General features: G+C 60.3%; 2 protein-coding genes across 2 annotated transcripts in view; one reads left to right on the top strand and one right to left on the bottom strand.

Annotated features, from left to right (window-relative positions):
- LOC104876093 (disintegrin and metalloproteinase domain-containing protein 15) overlaps nt 1-6,811 on the bottom strand; it is a 22,961-nt gene extending 16,150 nt beyond the window's left edge. The window contains exons 1-6 of the mRNA XM_033758090.1: nt 6,589-6,811; nt 6,122-6,247; nt 5,906-6,034; nt 1,164-1,292; nt 737-876; nt 25-244 (exon numbers count right to left, since the gene is read on the bottom strand). Coding sequence (XP_033613981.1) covers nt 25-244; nt 737-876; nt 1,164-1,292; nt 5,906-6,034; nt 6,122-6,247; nt 6,589-6,811 — 967 coding nt within the window. The remainder of the gene's footprint in view (nt 1-24; nt 245-736; nt 877-1,163; nt 1,293-5,905; nt 6,035-6,121; nt 6,248-6,588) is intronic.
- Dcst2 (DC-STAMP domain containing 2) lies at nt 6,810-15,139 on the top strand. Its single transcript, XM_010643902.2, has 16 exons — nt 6,810-6,832; nt 6,891-7,213; nt 7,298-7,468; nt 7,698-7,799; nt 7,947-8,144; nt 8,344-8,409; nt 8,712-8,925; nt 8,999-9,156; nt 9,359-9,523; nt 10,801-10,968; nt 11,056-11,156; nt 11,715-11,845; nt 12,128-12,243; nt 12,514-12,607; nt 12,680-12,820; nt 14,922-15,139. The coding sequence occupies exons 1-16, from the start codon at nt 6,810-6,812 to the stop codon at nt 14,944-14,946; spliced, it is 2,196 nt and encodes a 731-aa protein (XP_010642204.2). The 3' UTR covers nt 14,947-15,139.
- Nucleotides 15,140-15,821: the final 682 nt, after the last annotated feature.

Below are 15,821 nucleotides of genomic sequence, written 5' to 3' on the forward strand. Positions count from 1 at the left end.
CCCCGCCCCTCGGGGACCCCTCACGGGAGCAGCGCAGCTTGGTCTTCAACTCGAACATCTTCTGTGTTGACAGGTGCAGCCCACTGCGCGGGGCCTTGCCGGGCGCTGCGCCTCGGGCGGCTGTTTCCTCAAAGCCCGCGGCGTCCTCAGGTGCGTACCCAGCGTCGCTGCTCACCTGGGCATCCAGGTCCTCAAAGGCAGTGGAGATATTCCGGATCTCTGCATTCAGGGATTCTTTGCTGCCCTGGGTTGGAGGGTGGAGGGGAGGACGACGCTTCTGGGGTGCTGCTCCCCGCGGCTGTGGGACCTTCCCCAGCCTAGGGGAGCTGGGCCCGGCAGCCTCTCCCTTCCGCTCCTCCCGCTGTGCGGGGCATCCCCGCTCCCCTCCCAGCCCGCAGCTGCTCCTCGGTCTCACCCCAGAGCACCTTGCCACCTGAGTGTTTCTAACTCCGGAGCCCTCAGCCCCATGCCAGCTCCCCTCCTCCCCCACGCTCCCCTGCACGCCAGTTCCAGTCCTGGCTCCCAAGGCCCAGGCCCATTCCGGCGTGTGGGAATGTACTGGGCCGCGTCCCAGCGACTGGGGGCTCTCTGCAGGCACCTGGCGCCCGGGACCAGGGTGTATCTGCAAAGAATGCCAGTAGCATCCCCACCGGGAGACACATCCAGGGCCCTAGCTCCCAGCTCGAGTGAACTGGCCCTCAACGGGGTAGGCAGTCCCGGCCATGCGGGTCCTGACCAGCAGGTCCTTGAGCACTGCCCGAAGTGGGGCTGTGGAGACACGCCAGGCCGCGCGGGTGTTGTTGATCTGCAGCTCCACAGTGCAGCCCAGTGACGCTACCACCTCGTTGAGGTTGTGTCTCAGATTGGCCACTGGTCCTGGAGGAGGAGGCCAGTGGTCACTCTGTGCAAGGCCAGTATTGTTTCAAACCCTTCCCTGCATGCAGTGAACATCTTCTAGGGGCCCAGCAAGCTTGTGAGAATTCCTTGCATCCAATCCTGCACTTTTTCACCATGTAAACTGAGGTGGCTCAGAGCCAGAGGCAGGGAGGTGCTCTCCCACAGACGCACGGCAAAGTGGAGCACCAGGGACTGGACCCTGCCTTTTCCACCCAGGGTCACAGCTTCAGGGACGGATCAGCACTCGGGCACGCTGATGCACGCACCTGCATAGATGGCAGCCAAAGCGTATCCCAGGACAAAGAGCCTGCCCTCTTTGCCCAGCATCTTGGGCACGAGCAGGAGGCTGGCACAGCGGATGTGAGGGGAGGTCCCCCAGCCCACAGCCCCCAAACCTGTCAGGAGAGACCAGGAGGTAGGCGGTGAGGCGAAGTGACATCTACAGAGCACCTGCCTGGGCCCTGCACCCTCCCCGACCACGCAGGACTCCTGGACACATCCAGCAGCCACCCCAGAGTTCAACTGTGTGTCGGCATGGGCTGGCATGGAAAGATGGGCACAGACAGAAGACCCACGGCCAGTGACTGGTGTGTGCGTGTGCACGTTTGTGTTAGAGAAGGCAGCGAGCACTCCCACATCCAGGCTGGATTCATTCTTGTCCTAAGTGATGAGGTAGCAGAGTGGGCAAGAGGAAAATTCTAGAAATAGGCTCTGCTGTCTAGTGGGGCCAAGAGGTGAGAGCCCACCGTGATGTCTCCCCTCCTGTGAGCCCCGAGTCACAGCCACACATGTGTGGCAGCAGTTTCACATGTGTCTCCCTGTGGTCTCTGCAAGGAGACTGAGCCCCTGGGAGCTGAAACCCAGACAGGGAGACAGGCAAGCAAACAGATGACTCCACACCAAGAGTAAAGCTCGGGGAGCTGGGCGCAGAGGTGGGCGTGGGGTTTGCGCAGGGAGAGGTGTGGCGGGGGAGGGCTGGGCACAGAGGTGACGTGCCCACCTGGCCCGGGAGATGGGAGGGGAGATCTGCGCTGGGAGGCGCAGATGGCATCCGGGCCGAAGGAGAGTGAGCGGCCAGGGAGAGCAACAGCCAAGCCAGCTCTGGACCCCTCCCGCTCCCCCAGCTCCATCTCCTCTGAGAGCCGCCACTGCTCACTGGGTCTACAGCTTCGACTGTTTTCACGGTGGCTGCGCTGGGGATGGAACCCAGGGCCCTGCACATGGCAGTCACGTGCTCTACCGCTGAGCCGCATTTCCAGGTGCTGGACTGGATCTGTCCCTCTACTTCCCTTCTTGCTTCCCTGCCCTTCAGTTTACACAGAGCAGCCAGAGTGGCCAAGGCGGTGCACCTCTGTAATCCCAGCACTCTGGGAGGTTGAGGCAGGAGGACTGAAAACTTGAGCCCAGCCTGGGCCGCTTAGTGACTCAGTGAGACTCTGTCTCAAAAAAATAGGGGCGGGGATTTAGCTCAGTGATTCTACTGCCTGCTTCACAAGCATAAGGTCCCAGGTTCTAAATAAACAAATAAGAGGAGCTCTGTGCTCTCTGGGTTCAATCCCCAGGTCGGAGAAAAACAAACAATGGGCTGCCACTGCGATGGTGGCAAAGTGAAAATCAGGTCACGTCCTTTGCCTGCCTCCATCCCCGGTGACTTTCTCCTACGTTTGGTGGGTAAAATCCAGATTCCTCTACCAAGGCCACCTCCAGGCCCTAGGGGTCTGGCCGCTGCCACCCTCTGAGGTGACCTCATGCTCCTTGCCCGACCCCCTGGGCCTGTCGCCCTTCAGCTGCAAGCGGGAGCTCCCCTCCCTGGCTCCCAGCCCAGCGGCTCCACCCAGTCACACAGGTTTGCGGCCAACCCTGTCTGGTGCCACCCAGCAGTTTTTTCTGCCTTCTCTCTCCCTAACACAACTCGGGTTTTGTTCAAGGGCAATAGCCCAGTCCTGCCCCAGCCCTTGGGGTGAGTCTGGATCTGTCTCAACCAACTCTGGTGTTACAGGACTTTGGAAGGGACTTGTTCTGTGGTCTCAGCCTTCTGGCCCAAGAACCCGCTGAGGACCGGAGTTGACAAGTAGTTGCCTACATTCTGACAGAGCCCCGTGGAGCTTGGCGTATCTGTTTTAGGCTGAGCAGAGGAGCAGAAAGTATTTTTTTCCCCTACGCCACCAGTTTACACAAGCAGATGAGAAATGTGGACAAGCGCCTAGCATAGGCAGGTACAGGAGGTCTCTGGAGAGTGTGGGCGTCCTGCGCCAGTGAGAGACCCCAGGAGCCCGAGCCCCTCTGCCTTTGGGAGTGGAGGTGGGGTCGCTGAGCAGCAGAGCCTGCCAGCCACCCCGGCCTTCCCTCCGTGCACCCGCTTCTCCTCGGGCAGGGAGGGCTGGCTCCCCTGGCTTGGCAGGCAAGGGCGTGAGCACTTCCTCCGGGACAAGTGGGCACTTTGGAAGGCGTCAGGCCTGGAGCCACCTGTGCGCCAGGCAGCCCGTGGGGGAAGGGGTCCCTGAGGCCAAGGCCGTGGGCAGCGCAGGAGTGAGGGGCCCCATCTGCTGTTGGGAAACCAGGTGTGAGGTCCACAGGGAGCCTTGGGGGGCAGCGGGGCTGAGGGCCTGACACGCAAAAGCACAGCAGCAGCAGCAGCGACTTAGCCTCTGTCCCGCATCCACTCCCCCTTCTGCCATCAGAAGAACCAGGAAGGGAAGGCGGTAGAAAAGTGAGGGAGGCCAGGAACTCTCCACAGCAGGCCCTCAGCTGAGGTCTAGGGAGTTAGAGGCTGCGGGGAGGGAGACACCGACCTGGAAGGGGGCAAGGCTGCGACAGGGCAGAGACTGGGCTGTGGTGACCGAAGGGACGCCGGGTCCTCCTGAGGAGAAGTGTGATCGCACGGCCAGAGAAACAGCACTGTGTCCCGTGTCCCGCCCCCCAGCTCGAGCCTGTGGTGAGGGCTTCTGCTGCCCAGGGTGTGAGAGGAGGCCTGTGGGACGGCAGGGCCAGCACCCTGCTCCCGAAAGGGACCAGTGAGGGACGTTCCTTCCTCCTCTCTGGTCTTTGACATTCTGTGTGAAAATGTGGCACCTGGAGTGCAAATTGAAACAGCACTGACGCCTTACTCCTGCAAGAACAGCCATGGAGGACAAAAACAAGGCTGGTGGGGCGGTGGGGGAAGGAGCAACCGCTAGGGAGACAGCTGAGGAGATTCCGCCAAGCACCAGAGCTGGGAATGCCGGTGGACCCAGCTGAGCCTCTCTGGGTGTCCTCCTGAGAGTTAAAGTAGTCACTGCAGGGACACACGCAGGCCATGTTTACAGCAGCACAAATCACAGCCACTGAATTATGGAAGAGGCCTCTGCATCTGTCAGCAGATGGAGCGACAGAAAATGCGGTGTTTGCAGAGTGGAGCACTGCTCTACCATAAAGATGAACCTGAGGCATTTACAGGAAAATGGATGGACCCTGAGATCCCCACAGTAAGAGAAATCAATCTGACAGGAAGAGGATCAAGTGCTGGAGGAAAGGGAGCAGGAGGGAAGGGAAGGGACATAAAAAGAATGAAGATGGGGCTGGGGATTCAGCTCGGTGGTGCCGCTGCCTGCTGCCTGCCTCTCAAGCTCAAGATTCAGAGTTCGAGCCCCAGTACCACAAAACAAACAAACAAAAAAAGAAAGAATGAAGATGTGTTATGCACCTGTACCATCTCCCCACGATGAGAGTAATCATGATGTCCCGCAAGCATGGACTAATTACAACAACAACAACAACCAGGACAGGCACGGTGGTGCACGCCTACGATCCCAGTACTCGGGAGGCTGAAGCAAGAGGGTCACTATGCATTCAAGTCCAGCCTGGGCTACTAGCAAGACTCTGTCTCAAAATAACAAAGACACACACACACACACACACAAGAAATAAATCAGACACAAGGTTAAATATTACATGATTTCTCTAATAGGAGAAACCCAACATATAAGTAATTTAAAGACAGAAATAAAAGAGAGAAAGGGCTGGGGATTTAGCTCAGTGGCACTGCACCTGCCTAGCAAGTGCAGGGTCCTGAATTTGATCCCCGGTGCCAATAAAATAAAATAAATAAGAGATAGTAAGAAACAGGGAGGCTGACTGTGGGAGTGGGAAGGGTATCTGGAGAAGAAGGCAGAGAGGAAGGTGGGGGAGTAAAGTGAACAAGACTCAGTATGAATGAATGTAACGGTTACACATTGCAAACATACACTAAAAACAGGAAAGATGTGACGCTTGGAGCTGCTGCAGCCATTTTGGGAACTGAAGTGGAGGGGTTGGCAGGCTGCACCGCAGGTGGCAGAGAGAAAGACGGAAGGAGCCTGGCTCTTTGATGAGTTACTGAAAACTCCAAAACCACCCCACTTTGATTTTTGTTCTACGAGATAAACTCTCTCTATGGTTCAACCACTTTTAGGTGGGTTTTCTGATCTTGCAGCCAAAGGTCACCATTCAAACCTCATCTTTGGGGCTGGGGATTTTAATCACTGGCCAGTGCTTGCCTCACCTGTGAGGCCCTACACCTCCCGCCAGCCAGCTGAAGGGGTCAAGCTGGCCCCAACCACGTTCCAGCCCTTCCCCAGTCCTCTGCCATACGTGTTTCATACCACTCGCTGCCGTCAGAATTCTGTCTGTCTGTCTGTCTGTGTTTTGTGTTCTGAGGACTGGACCGAACTCAGGGCCCTGTGCACGCTAGGCCGATACCCGACCCAGACCCAGAAGTGCTCTTGCTTGTGTGCTGTCTCCAGCGTCTAACTTTCTCCCCTTTCACGTCAACTCCAAGGAGCCCGCGCTCCTTAACCTCGCCCTCTGTGTCCTCAAGCCAGTGGTCAGCGAGAGCTGACTGAAGCGAAGGGTGAGCTGAGTTTCTCTGGAGAAGCAGAGAAGGGCCAGAGAGGCCCAAGGATGGTGGGGTCTGGTCTGTGGGGTGCCCCTTGGACTGGGAAGACTCCCTGGAGACGAGGCTTTCCCTTAAAGGCACAACGTGCTGACTCACAGAATGACGGACACCTAGGCTTGGCCCACTCCCCCGCCTCGGGCTGGCACTGACCCACCAGGCTGTACAACACCACCATCTTCTGCTCTTCATAGATGATCATGGGGCTCACCAGGAGCTGAAAGAGACCTGAGGGCCGGTGAAGCTGAAGGTCTAGGGCTCGGCCCCAGCCGTGGTCCAGCCACTGCCCACCTGACCTTGTGCTTCCACACTCACCCATGGCCAGGAGTCCCCCGGTGCCAGCCCCCAGCAGGAAGGCAGTGACAGGGAACTGGCCTGGCTGGCGCCACAGGAACCGGCAGCAGGGCTCTGGCAGCCCCCAGCTCAGAAGCCCCTGCACAGCTGAGAGTGAATGGTTGAGCTCACAGCCCCTCTTCTGGCTTGGGTGGGCTCGTCAGGGTTAGGGACTTGTGGGGGGATCTTGGGAGACCCTGGAGGAGAATAAGGGACCTTTAACAAGTGGACAGCAGTGAGGGAGAGAAGGCCAGGTGTGGTGGCCCACACCTGTAATCCCAGCACTCAGGAGGCTGAGGCAGGAGGATCATCGGGAGTTTGAGGCCAGCCTGGGCTACATAATGAGTTCAACGCCAGCCTGAACTGCATAATGAGACCTTGTCCAAAAAAAAAGGAGAGAGAGGAGAGGAGCAAATGTGCCAGGAAGGGGTCCTGGGTGCCCATCTCACTGGTGTGCGGTGGCTTCCCGTTGGGCAGTCTTGCTTTGCCCTGCTCGCGTTTAACACCCGTGAGCCTGTTCTGTGGAGCCCTCTCTGGCCCCAGCAGTCTCCTCAAGGCCTGAGCCATCCTGGGAGAAGAGGGAGGCCATCCTGCCCCGCTCAGCCTCTCTGCGTCTGCCTTTTGGTCCCCAGCCCTGAGACGTGGGAGTAGGTGAGACCCTCGCTCCTCCATGGTCCTCGGAACAGGTGAGGGGTTCCGAGAGCCCCAGCACAAGCTCTCCGGAATCTCAGGACAGGGCAAGGGATTCCAGGGCCCCAGCCCCCGGAGCCTCTCCTAGAGACAAGCGGGCATTTGGCAGAGCAGCCGAACCCAGAACTATGGGGGATGTCGTGCTGCCCCTGGGGGCAGAGGAGCCTTGCACTGCGCGGGCCGTGGTCCGCAGTGTGGGTGGCTTCGCCCTGGGATTGTCCTTGGCCACGGCCTATGGGCTGCTGGAGCTGCTGGTGGAGGGGAACAGCCCCTGGAGCTGCCTGGTGGGCACCATCACTTTGGCCGCCTTCCTTAGCCTGGGCATGGCGTTCTCCCGCCAGGTCCGAGCCACTGTCTTTCTGATGCTGCCCCAGGCCTTCTCCAGTGAGCATGGTCCGGGACGGGGGCAGGCTGCCCGGGTGGCTGTCTGCGAGGGCCTGGCTGCCATGTTCGGGGCTGTCTCCCCAGGGCATGGCCAGATGCTGCTGCTGGTGGCCACCTTTGGGCTGGTGCTCCAGGGGCCTTGTGCCAACACCCTGCGCAACTTCTCCCGGGCCAGTGAGGCTGTGGCCTGTGGTGCCGAGCTGGCCCTGAACCAGACTGCAGAGGTGCTGGAGCGGGCCAGGCAGCCCCTCGTCAGTAAGCCCAGCTCTGCCTCCCACAGCCTGGGCCCTCATCCCGCACGGTCTGCTGCCCCTTGCCTCGCCTCACTCCTGTGTCCTGACCACGAAGCGCCCAGCCTCCGAGAGACCTGGGGCCCAACCAAACCCCGTAGAGTGCTGCAGAGCCTCCTCTGCCTCCCCAATGGGGTCCTGGTGAGAGGTGGGCCCTGGAGGAGGCCCACAGTGTCCCTGCTGCTCCCTCACAGGTGCCCTGAACAAGATTAAGGCTCTGGCTCGGAATGCCAAAGTGGTGGCGGACCGGATCCGCAAGTTCTTTCGCTCCATCATGGACGGCGTGTGGCACGTGGGTGAGTTGTTGCTTGCTGGCTCTGGGAGTCCGGGCCTCGGTCCTGGCCCCACCTGCCTGGGCCTCTGGCGCTGCATGTCCCAGGCACCCCAGAAAGAGGAGACTGAGGCGCTGTGGCCCTGGGTGCCAGCCCCATGACCGCCCCCAGCCAGGGCCCTGAGGAACGTGTGGTACTGGCTCCTCCACATTGGCGATGTCTGCAACGCTGAGCTGGGCGACCCTTACTCCAAGTGCGCGCGGGTTTTCGATGACGCCAAGGACAGCTGCATGAAGACCATCCCACAAGCCTACCACTTGTGCTATGTGCTCATGCCCTTCAAGCTGGCGCTGTGTGGGCTGGCCAGCGGTGAGCAAGCCCAGGGCTTGGGGCAGGGGGCCCGGGGACCCTTGGTGACCCTGAGGACACCAGGCTCGGGATGGAGGGCTGGGTGGTGGGCTTCAAATGTTGGGGTGGGCAGCAGGAAGAGGCAAGGAGGAGCAGCAAGTCACGTGAGGCGGTCGGTCGAGGCTGCTGTTCTCCCTGACTCCGCACTCCGGCTGTCCAGTGGTCCAAGTGTTCTGCGTCATCCCCAAGTACATCCAGCCCTTCCTGCGCGACACCATCGGCACCCGTGAGTGGTCCCCCAGCCCCCGCCAGGCCTTGAAGGAGGAGCAGAAGCAGCAAAGGGCAGTTCGGGCAGAGGCACCCAAGCAAAGCCAGGCTTAGACAGCTGAGGCGGGGCGGGCACAGGGCACACGGCCCCTCCAGCCCCGTCCTGTGCCTGGCATCGTGCTGGCACTGAGCATGTGTCATCCTCTCCCGGCCCGAGTCCTGAGGGCTCTGGCTGTCTGGGACCTTGTGAGCCCCAGGCTGCGCCAGACCCGTGCGCACCCTGGCCCTGCTAACGCTCCTGCCGTGTCTCCTGCTGCCCAGCCGTGCTGAAGCTGATTGACCGGGTGCGTCGGGAGTTCGAGTTCAACGTGACTGTGACCCACTACTTCTCCGTGGACCTCAATGCCTCCCGGAGCCTCTCCCAGGTGGCTCTGGACCTCCACGAGGCTGTCAGCCTGAGGCTGCACCGCTTCCGTGAGGCCCTGGCTCTGATGGGCTACACCACGCCTCTGCTGTTCACACTCCTCTACCTCCAGTGAGAGCACCTGAAGATGGGGCAGGTGGGGCTGGGCGACCTGGGTGCCAGAGGCCTCTCGTTCTCCCTCTAGAGCCCTGTTCTACCGGTATGCCTACCTGCACTGGGATGATTTCGACAATGTCTACATCACCAGCCACTTCCTGCACATGGAGGCCGTGCGCTCCCTGGCAGGGCTACCCACAGTGCTGCCGCTCAGCGCCCACGAGGCCGGACATTACATCCAGCCTGGTGAGGGGCTGCGGCCCTCAGCGCTGGTCTCCCTTGGGCAGGGAGGGTCCTGGAGGCCGGCAGGCCGCACCTCCAGAAGAGCCCCACACTGACCTCAGACGCCTAGCCTTGCCTGTGTCCCTCACAGCCTCCTTGGAGCCGGCTCAGGGTCTGGGGCCCAGTGGGTGGGGAGCGGACACCATCCAGGTCCCCCTCTGTCCAGGCTCCATCTTCCTGTCCCGATGGGAGCAGGTCTTTTACGTCCTGGAGCTCTTCAGCCTGATGCGCCACCTCGCCCTCATGCTGTTCCTGGTCTTCCTGGACTACGCTGTCTTCTGGGTGCTGGACTTGGCCCGGTACCAGCTTCAGGGGGAGATTGTGGCCCGCAGTGAGTGCTTGCCACACCTGACTCGTCCTCCTCTTCCTGGAAGTCCCCATGTCACTGGTACTCAACCTCTTCTGGCTCCATCCTTTGCCTGGTACACCTGTACCCAGGTCAAAGTCATAACAATAGGGGCAACTGAGGCCAGGCATGGTGGTGTACACCTGTAATCCCAGCATTGGGGAGGCTGAGGCAGGAGGATTCCTGCAATTTCAAAGGTCACATAGTGAGCCATTTGTTTTTTGTTTGTTAGTTTGTTTTTTGAGACAGGGTCTCACTGTGTAGTTGAGAATGACCTGGAACTCATTTTGTAGCCCAGGCTGGTCTCGAACTCACAGCGATCCTCCTGCCTCAGCCTCCCGAGTGCTGGGATTACAGGCGTGCGCCACGACACCGGGCGGTCACATAGAGAATTGGAGAGCATCCTGAGCAATACCTTATCTCAACAATCCCCTGCAACACACACAAAAAAAACAAAAACAAAACCAAACAAAACCCCTGTCCTCTGCCAGGCAGTGATTTCAAGCAAGTTGTATAACCTCCCAGAGCTGCAGTTTGTGCATCTGAGCAATGGGATAAGGAAGGAGAAACTTCTTTGGGTCACCGTAAGGACAGGAGACTGCTGGGTGCCTGCTAGGCCATAGTGACGTCTGCCATGGGCCACAGAGCAAACTGGTATAACCACCAGAAGTAGGACCGAAGAAGTGAAAAAACAAAACCCTAAACCCAAAACAAACATCCAGTTAGTGCGAGGCCTTCTACACAGTCAGTACACAGCGCTGTGTGTGTGGTTATGGGGACTGAACCCAGGTCCTTCACACTGAACTATATCTCCAGCCCTTTTTTCTAAATTTTATTTTGAGACAGGGTCTCTCTAAATTTCTTAGGGGCCTCAAATTTTGCTCCTCCTGCCTCAGCCTCCCAAATAGCCATGATTACAGGCATGTACCACTATGCCTGCCTCAGACAATGCCTTCCAATAAAGTATTTCTGGGCAGTGTGGGGTGGGGTGAATCTCAGATCTGGTGGTCTGGACCAGCAGGCCAGATACCAGCGCTGCCCAGCTGGACCAGGGAGCCAGTCCAAGGCTCCAGGACTGAGGTCAGGACTGAGGTCAGGCCTCAGGGGGCCCCGGGGCTGTCTGGGCATCCAGGCCCCCTGGCTGAGAGCATGGGCCACACTTGTGACCCGCACGGCCTTCCACCAATGGACAGATGTGCTGGTTTCCTGCGGTGGAGCAGGCACCTGCCATGCATGCTACTTACTCCACGTCTTTATGCCAGGCCCCGTGTTGGTGTCCATAACTGTGGAAGGGACGGGATTCACCGGGAATATTTACCGCGACCTGGTGTCAGCTCTCGATGTTCTGCAGCAGGGCAATGTTAGCATCTTGTCCCGGCGCTGCCTCCTGCGGCCCTCAGAGCCAGACTCCACCAGTTACACAGTCATCGGTGTGGCACAGCCCAGGTTGGGCCGGAGAGGGTGGCAGGCGGCCGGCCAGGGCCTGAAGCAGCCCTCACTGGGCTTCTGTGCTGCAGGCGCCATGTATGGCCTGTGTGTCTTCGTCGCGGTGTGTGGCAGCTATGTCAGCCGGCTGCGGAGGGTCATCTGTGCCTCCTACTACCCATCCCGTGAACAGGCGAGCGGCCACAGCCAGGCCAGCCCTGCCCCTCTGGCTTTGGGGACCTGGGAGGACTCCGGCAGCCCAGTCCTGTAGCCCTGGGCTGAACTGCTGGTCTCTGGGCCCCAGGTGGACATGGGGGAAGTGCGGCCACTTGGGGCAGGGCCTCCTGGCACAGAGCTTGCCTCCAAAGTCTTGAAAACCGGGGTCTGGGGCAGTGCTGGCATGTGGGGTGGGGGAAACTTGCCCTCTGTCTACTCGTTTGCTACTTGTTTGCTGAGCACCTACTGTATGCCTGTCCTGTGCTGGTCACTGAGGACGCCGGGATGAACCAGCCACACTGGCCTTTTAGGGGACATTGTAATTTTTTACAAAAGAGCTCATATTAAGGAATGGATAAAGTGCTGTGGAAATCCAGAGATGGGAGTGGGTGATTCCACCCAGGGAGGCCCGGCAGGCTTCCCAGAGGGAGGACCTAGAGTCAAGCCTGGGGGGATGTGTAAGAGTTGCAGAGAAAGACGGGGCAGGACAGCAGGGGCCTGCAGGGTGGGTGAGCCAGGCTTGATTTCCCAGCAGGAAAGGATCTCCTACCTCTACAACCTGCTTCTGAGCCGCCGCGCTAACCCACTGGCCACCCTGTACCGTGCGGTGAGGCGCAGGGCAGCTGACCAGAGCCACATGAGTGCCCTCCAGGTGCTGGCTGTCTGGTGAGTCCCTGTCCTTCCCCAGAGGGTGTGGTGAGAGTGGACAGAATAAGAGCCAGTGCTCTGGGGGCCACTGCCCTTCCGAGGGGATCAGAGAGGGGACTTGAGACACAACTGTGAGGGGCAGGAGAGAGGAGGGAAGACCGACCGTGGAGACCGTGGACACCAGGGAAGACAGGAGGGTCAGGCCCAGGCAGGAGGAGGTCGAGGCCCAGAGTGAGGAGGGGGCGCCAGCCTGGGGAGTCAGCAGGGGCCTGGCTGGTCCGTGTGTGTCACTCTTCTCAGGTGCCCACGGCTGAGACCGTTCACCGGGCACCAGGCCCACTGCCTGGGCTGTGGGCAGCCTCCAGAGAATGTGGACAGGGACAGCTTTATGTTCTGCAGCACCCCAGGGTGCCAAGGTGAGCCGCGGGGGCATGTGCCCCTCTCCGATGGCACTCACCACGTCACAAAGCCGTCAGCCTCTCCCTCCCTCACCTGCACCCTTCCCTCCAGGGCTACCTCTAGCCCATCTCCTCCCTGCTCTCCTGGGCTTTGCGGCTGTGAACAGGATTCTGTGCAAGGACACTGCAGCAGCTCCCTAGCTGGTCCCCGGGGGTGGAGGGGCTGGAAAGCAAGGAAGAGGGGACAGGTGGATAAGTCAACTGCCCCTTCCCTCCTTCCTGCTGCAGGCTGCTACTGCCAGGACTGCTACCGCCTGCTGGGCAGCACCTGTCCCTTATGTGCTGCTCCCCTCTCCAGCCAGGGGGACCTGGATGAAGAGCTGTGAGTCCTTCCCACGAAGTCTGTGGGGGCGGTGGGCGTGGCCTCTGCAGCCCTGAGATGAGGCTTCTCCAGGGACTCCAGTGACCAGGAAGGCCCCGGGCTCTGGCTGGCTACAGCCGGAAGGAGGGTGCCGGAGGAGGAGCCAATCCTGCAGCAGCAGCTCCAGGAAACGCCGAGCAGCAGCCACTCCGAGGAGTCCAGCTCTGGGTCCAGGTGAGGTGACGGAGCTGGAGGAAGCAAGGCTGTCACTTTTACAGCGGCTTGGGCTTCACAGCGCCTGGACCTGAGCTGGGGCTGAGCACAGGCGTGAGGAGTGAGGAGGAACAGGCATCCCGAGTGCCCGCTCTGTGTTCATACCACCTGCCCGCAGGGCTCCGTCACACCTGTGTAGGGGGCACCCCAATACAGGAGAGACACATTACTGGACGGGGTATATGGCCGAGGGCTTCGGAGGAGGACAGATGAGCCTGGTTCTGTGGCAGCCTGAGTGTCGGCAGCTAAGTGGAGGAAGAGGGGGAGAGTAAACCTGGGGTGTGTGGTGTGCTTAGGGGAGACTTCAGAGATTGCTGAGGCTGACGTCAAGCTGTGGAGAAACAGACACAGGCCTTCCTGGCCATTTGAAAGTCAGGCTGAAAAGTGAAATAGTCATCTGTCTCTGAAGACAAGACGGAGAGCTGAGCAGGCGGGGTGGAGGCAGGGCAGCGGCTGCCTGCCGCAGTCCGCAGCAGGGAAAGGCGGGTGACAGCCTGGGGTCTGGTCCGAGGGGCTGGCCCAGTGGGGGCAGGCGATGCTGCCTAGGGCATCCAGCTCAGACGCTGCAGGGGCAAGGCCGGTGCTGGAGGTGTCCCAGCCAAGCCCCCCAGACTGAGAGGAAGAGCTGGAGCTGCCGGTGAGGGTGGAGCAGCAGAGACTGATGAGGGCTCACCCCAGGAGAGGAGAGGCAGGGAGCGGCTGGGAAGCTGTGAGGGGACCCGCAAGGTGTGGGCCTGAGGCCCGGATCACCTGTGTGGCCAGGGGGCCCACAGCCAGATCAGGACAGGGTGAGGGCTGAGGAGAGGGCACCTAGGAAGAGGGGAGGTGTGCCTTGCATCATGGCCACCAGAAGACTGAGGACTCCTTTACAATAATAACTTGTAGTTACGAACAGGAACCGGGGTGGTGAAGAGAGCTACACACCAGAGAGGAGTCCGCTAGGGACCCGGCACTGGCAGATGTTTCTGTGTCCAAGGACAGGAAGTGCAAACGCGGGGCACGCCGAGGAGGGAGGGCTCCGGGCCAGGGGGACAGGGTGACCCGACAGGCACCGCCCGGCCCAGGTGGCAGGAGAGGAGGTCCTGGCAGAGCTGAGCCTCACTTTCAGGGGAGTGGGAGGAAAGGGCACCCACTGAGCATGAAGTGGAGCCAGGAGTGGCATAAAGGCCTTCAGAAGTGGGTGGCAGAGGCGAGATACAGGCCAAGGGGGGTGTGCTAAGAAGTCACCTGGGGAGAGAAGGGTTCCAGGTAGTGTCAAAGGCCCCGTGGTGACGAAACCCCGACCTGGACGGGCTGCCCCAGCGTCCCAATGTGTCGGCAATGACAGGGACCCGAGGGCTGAGGGCTCTTTTCCGGGCAGGTCAGGGGAGATCGAGATGAGACGTGGGGTGTCTTTGGCTGGGTTCTGAGATGACTGGCCTTGGCCCAGGGCAGTCAGGGTCCGTCACCGTGAGGTTGCAGGGCAGAGATCAAGGGGAGCGCCGGGGGCTGGCCCAGAACTCAGGGAGGACTCTGCTGAGTGGGGCTGAGCACTTCCGAAGGGGAGGCTGACCAAGGTGGAGGTCGCTGGGGCCCAGCCTTGAGAACTAGGTACACCCTGGGCGGATGTGGCCGGTGTCCTAGTGCCAGTGATACAGCTGTGGCGAACACCACGGGGCAGCTGGGAGTCCAAGGCAGAGCTGTTCCACCGGGGCCCTGTGAAGGAGGCCGTGCTGTGGGCGCATCCCAGCGGGACTGGGCTGCAGAGGCTGTTGATAAGCCCCAGGGGCAAAGTGAGGCAAAGGTCTCTTTCAGAGGTTCCAGAGGCCCAGGGAAGTTAAAAGGCTGGGTCAGCAGGGGGCAGCGTGTGCCGAGCAAGGCCATGGCTGAGGTCACCCAGCTACGTGACCCCGGGCAAGTCCTTGGCCATCTATCCCTCCATCAGCCTAAAGTCAGGAGTAATCTACAGCCTGGGGCTGCTGTGCCTCAGGGGCCAGGAAAGCAGGAGCCACAGGACAGGGTAGGGCAGGACACACCTGTGAAAACAAAACTGGGGATAGAGCTGTCCTCCCTCTCCCCCTAGTGACCCGGATGAGAAGGGGCCTTAGCAGAAGTGGCCGTAGCAGTGCCCATGGCCCAGCCCCATGGAAGCCTGCATTCCTCATCCCCTCAGGAATCCCTGGCCCCCAGCACTCCCTCCCCAGTCTCAGAACTCTCAAACCCTGTCTTTCACCTCCTCCTCCAGATCCTTCTCCTCCATCCCCAAAATAAAGGAACCAAAAGTGGACACAAGTGTGAATCTTAAATTATTATTTCTTCCTGTCGTTTACACCCGAGGTGGGGGGGGCAAGGCTAGGGGAAGGGAACAGGAGCGGGGAGGCTTCCCCCCCTAAGGCACTGACTGGGAAAGCCGCAGTGAGAGGAGAGGCCGCGTTAGCCACTCTCGGGGGCCAGGCCCCGCTCTCCCGGCCCAGGGCTCCCTCATCACCCAAATGCTCCTGAGGCCCAGGGTACCCGAACTCCCCTCCCGCCCCAATATATTACGTCATCACTTTTTAAATAGATACAGGGACTGGTTCCACCAATCCCTCCCTGTGACCCCTCCCACTGTTGGGGGTACCCGGGCAGCTGTGCAAATGGGCATGGGGTGCAGGGAAGGGGGAGAGCACCGCCCCGAGCCTGACCCTTTCGAGGAGGAGGGGCCTCCAGGCCAAGAAGGGAAAATAGTGCAAGGCGGAGCCCAGGCCGCACAGGGGTCCAGCACCCAGCGAGGAAGGGGTCGGGACACCCCCCCACAACCCAGCAGAATGGGGGAGTTAAAATTCTGAAACTAGATTTCAACAAGACAAACAGAAGAGGCTATGTACAGATTGGGTGCACTCAATCCTAGGGGAAGGAAGGGGACCCTCTCTGCCTGGCCGGCCGGCTCGGGGCCCAGGGAACAGGGACCCCGCCGTCCGGAGGGGTGAGGGCTCTGCGGCCG

Source organism: Fukomys damarensis, unplaced genomic scaffold, assembly GCF_012274545.1.
Source record: "Fukomys damarensis isolate Sample0158 unplaced genomic scaffold, DMR_v1.0_HiC HiC_scaffold_33, whole genome shotgun sequence".
Taxonomy (NCBI): domain Eukaryota; kingdom Metazoa; phylum Chordata; class Mammalia; order Rodentia; family Bathyergidae; genus Fukomys; species Fukomys damarensis.

What these genes read in the sequence shown, in the direction of transcription:
- Dcst2 (XM_010643902.2), top strand. Translation starts at nt 6,810, where the DNA reads ATGGTCCTCGGAACAGGTGAGGG. An exon ending in TTCACACTCCTCTACCTCCA is followed by an intron (nt 8,926 to 8,998) that starts GTGAGAGCACCT and finishes TTCTCCCTCTAG; the next exon opens with AGCCCTGTTCTACCGGTATG. An exon ending in CAGCACCCCAGGGTGCCAAG is followed by an intron (nt 12,244 to 12,513) that starts GTGAGCCGCGGG and finishes TTCCTGCTGCAG; the next exon opens with GCTGCTACTGCCAGGACTGC.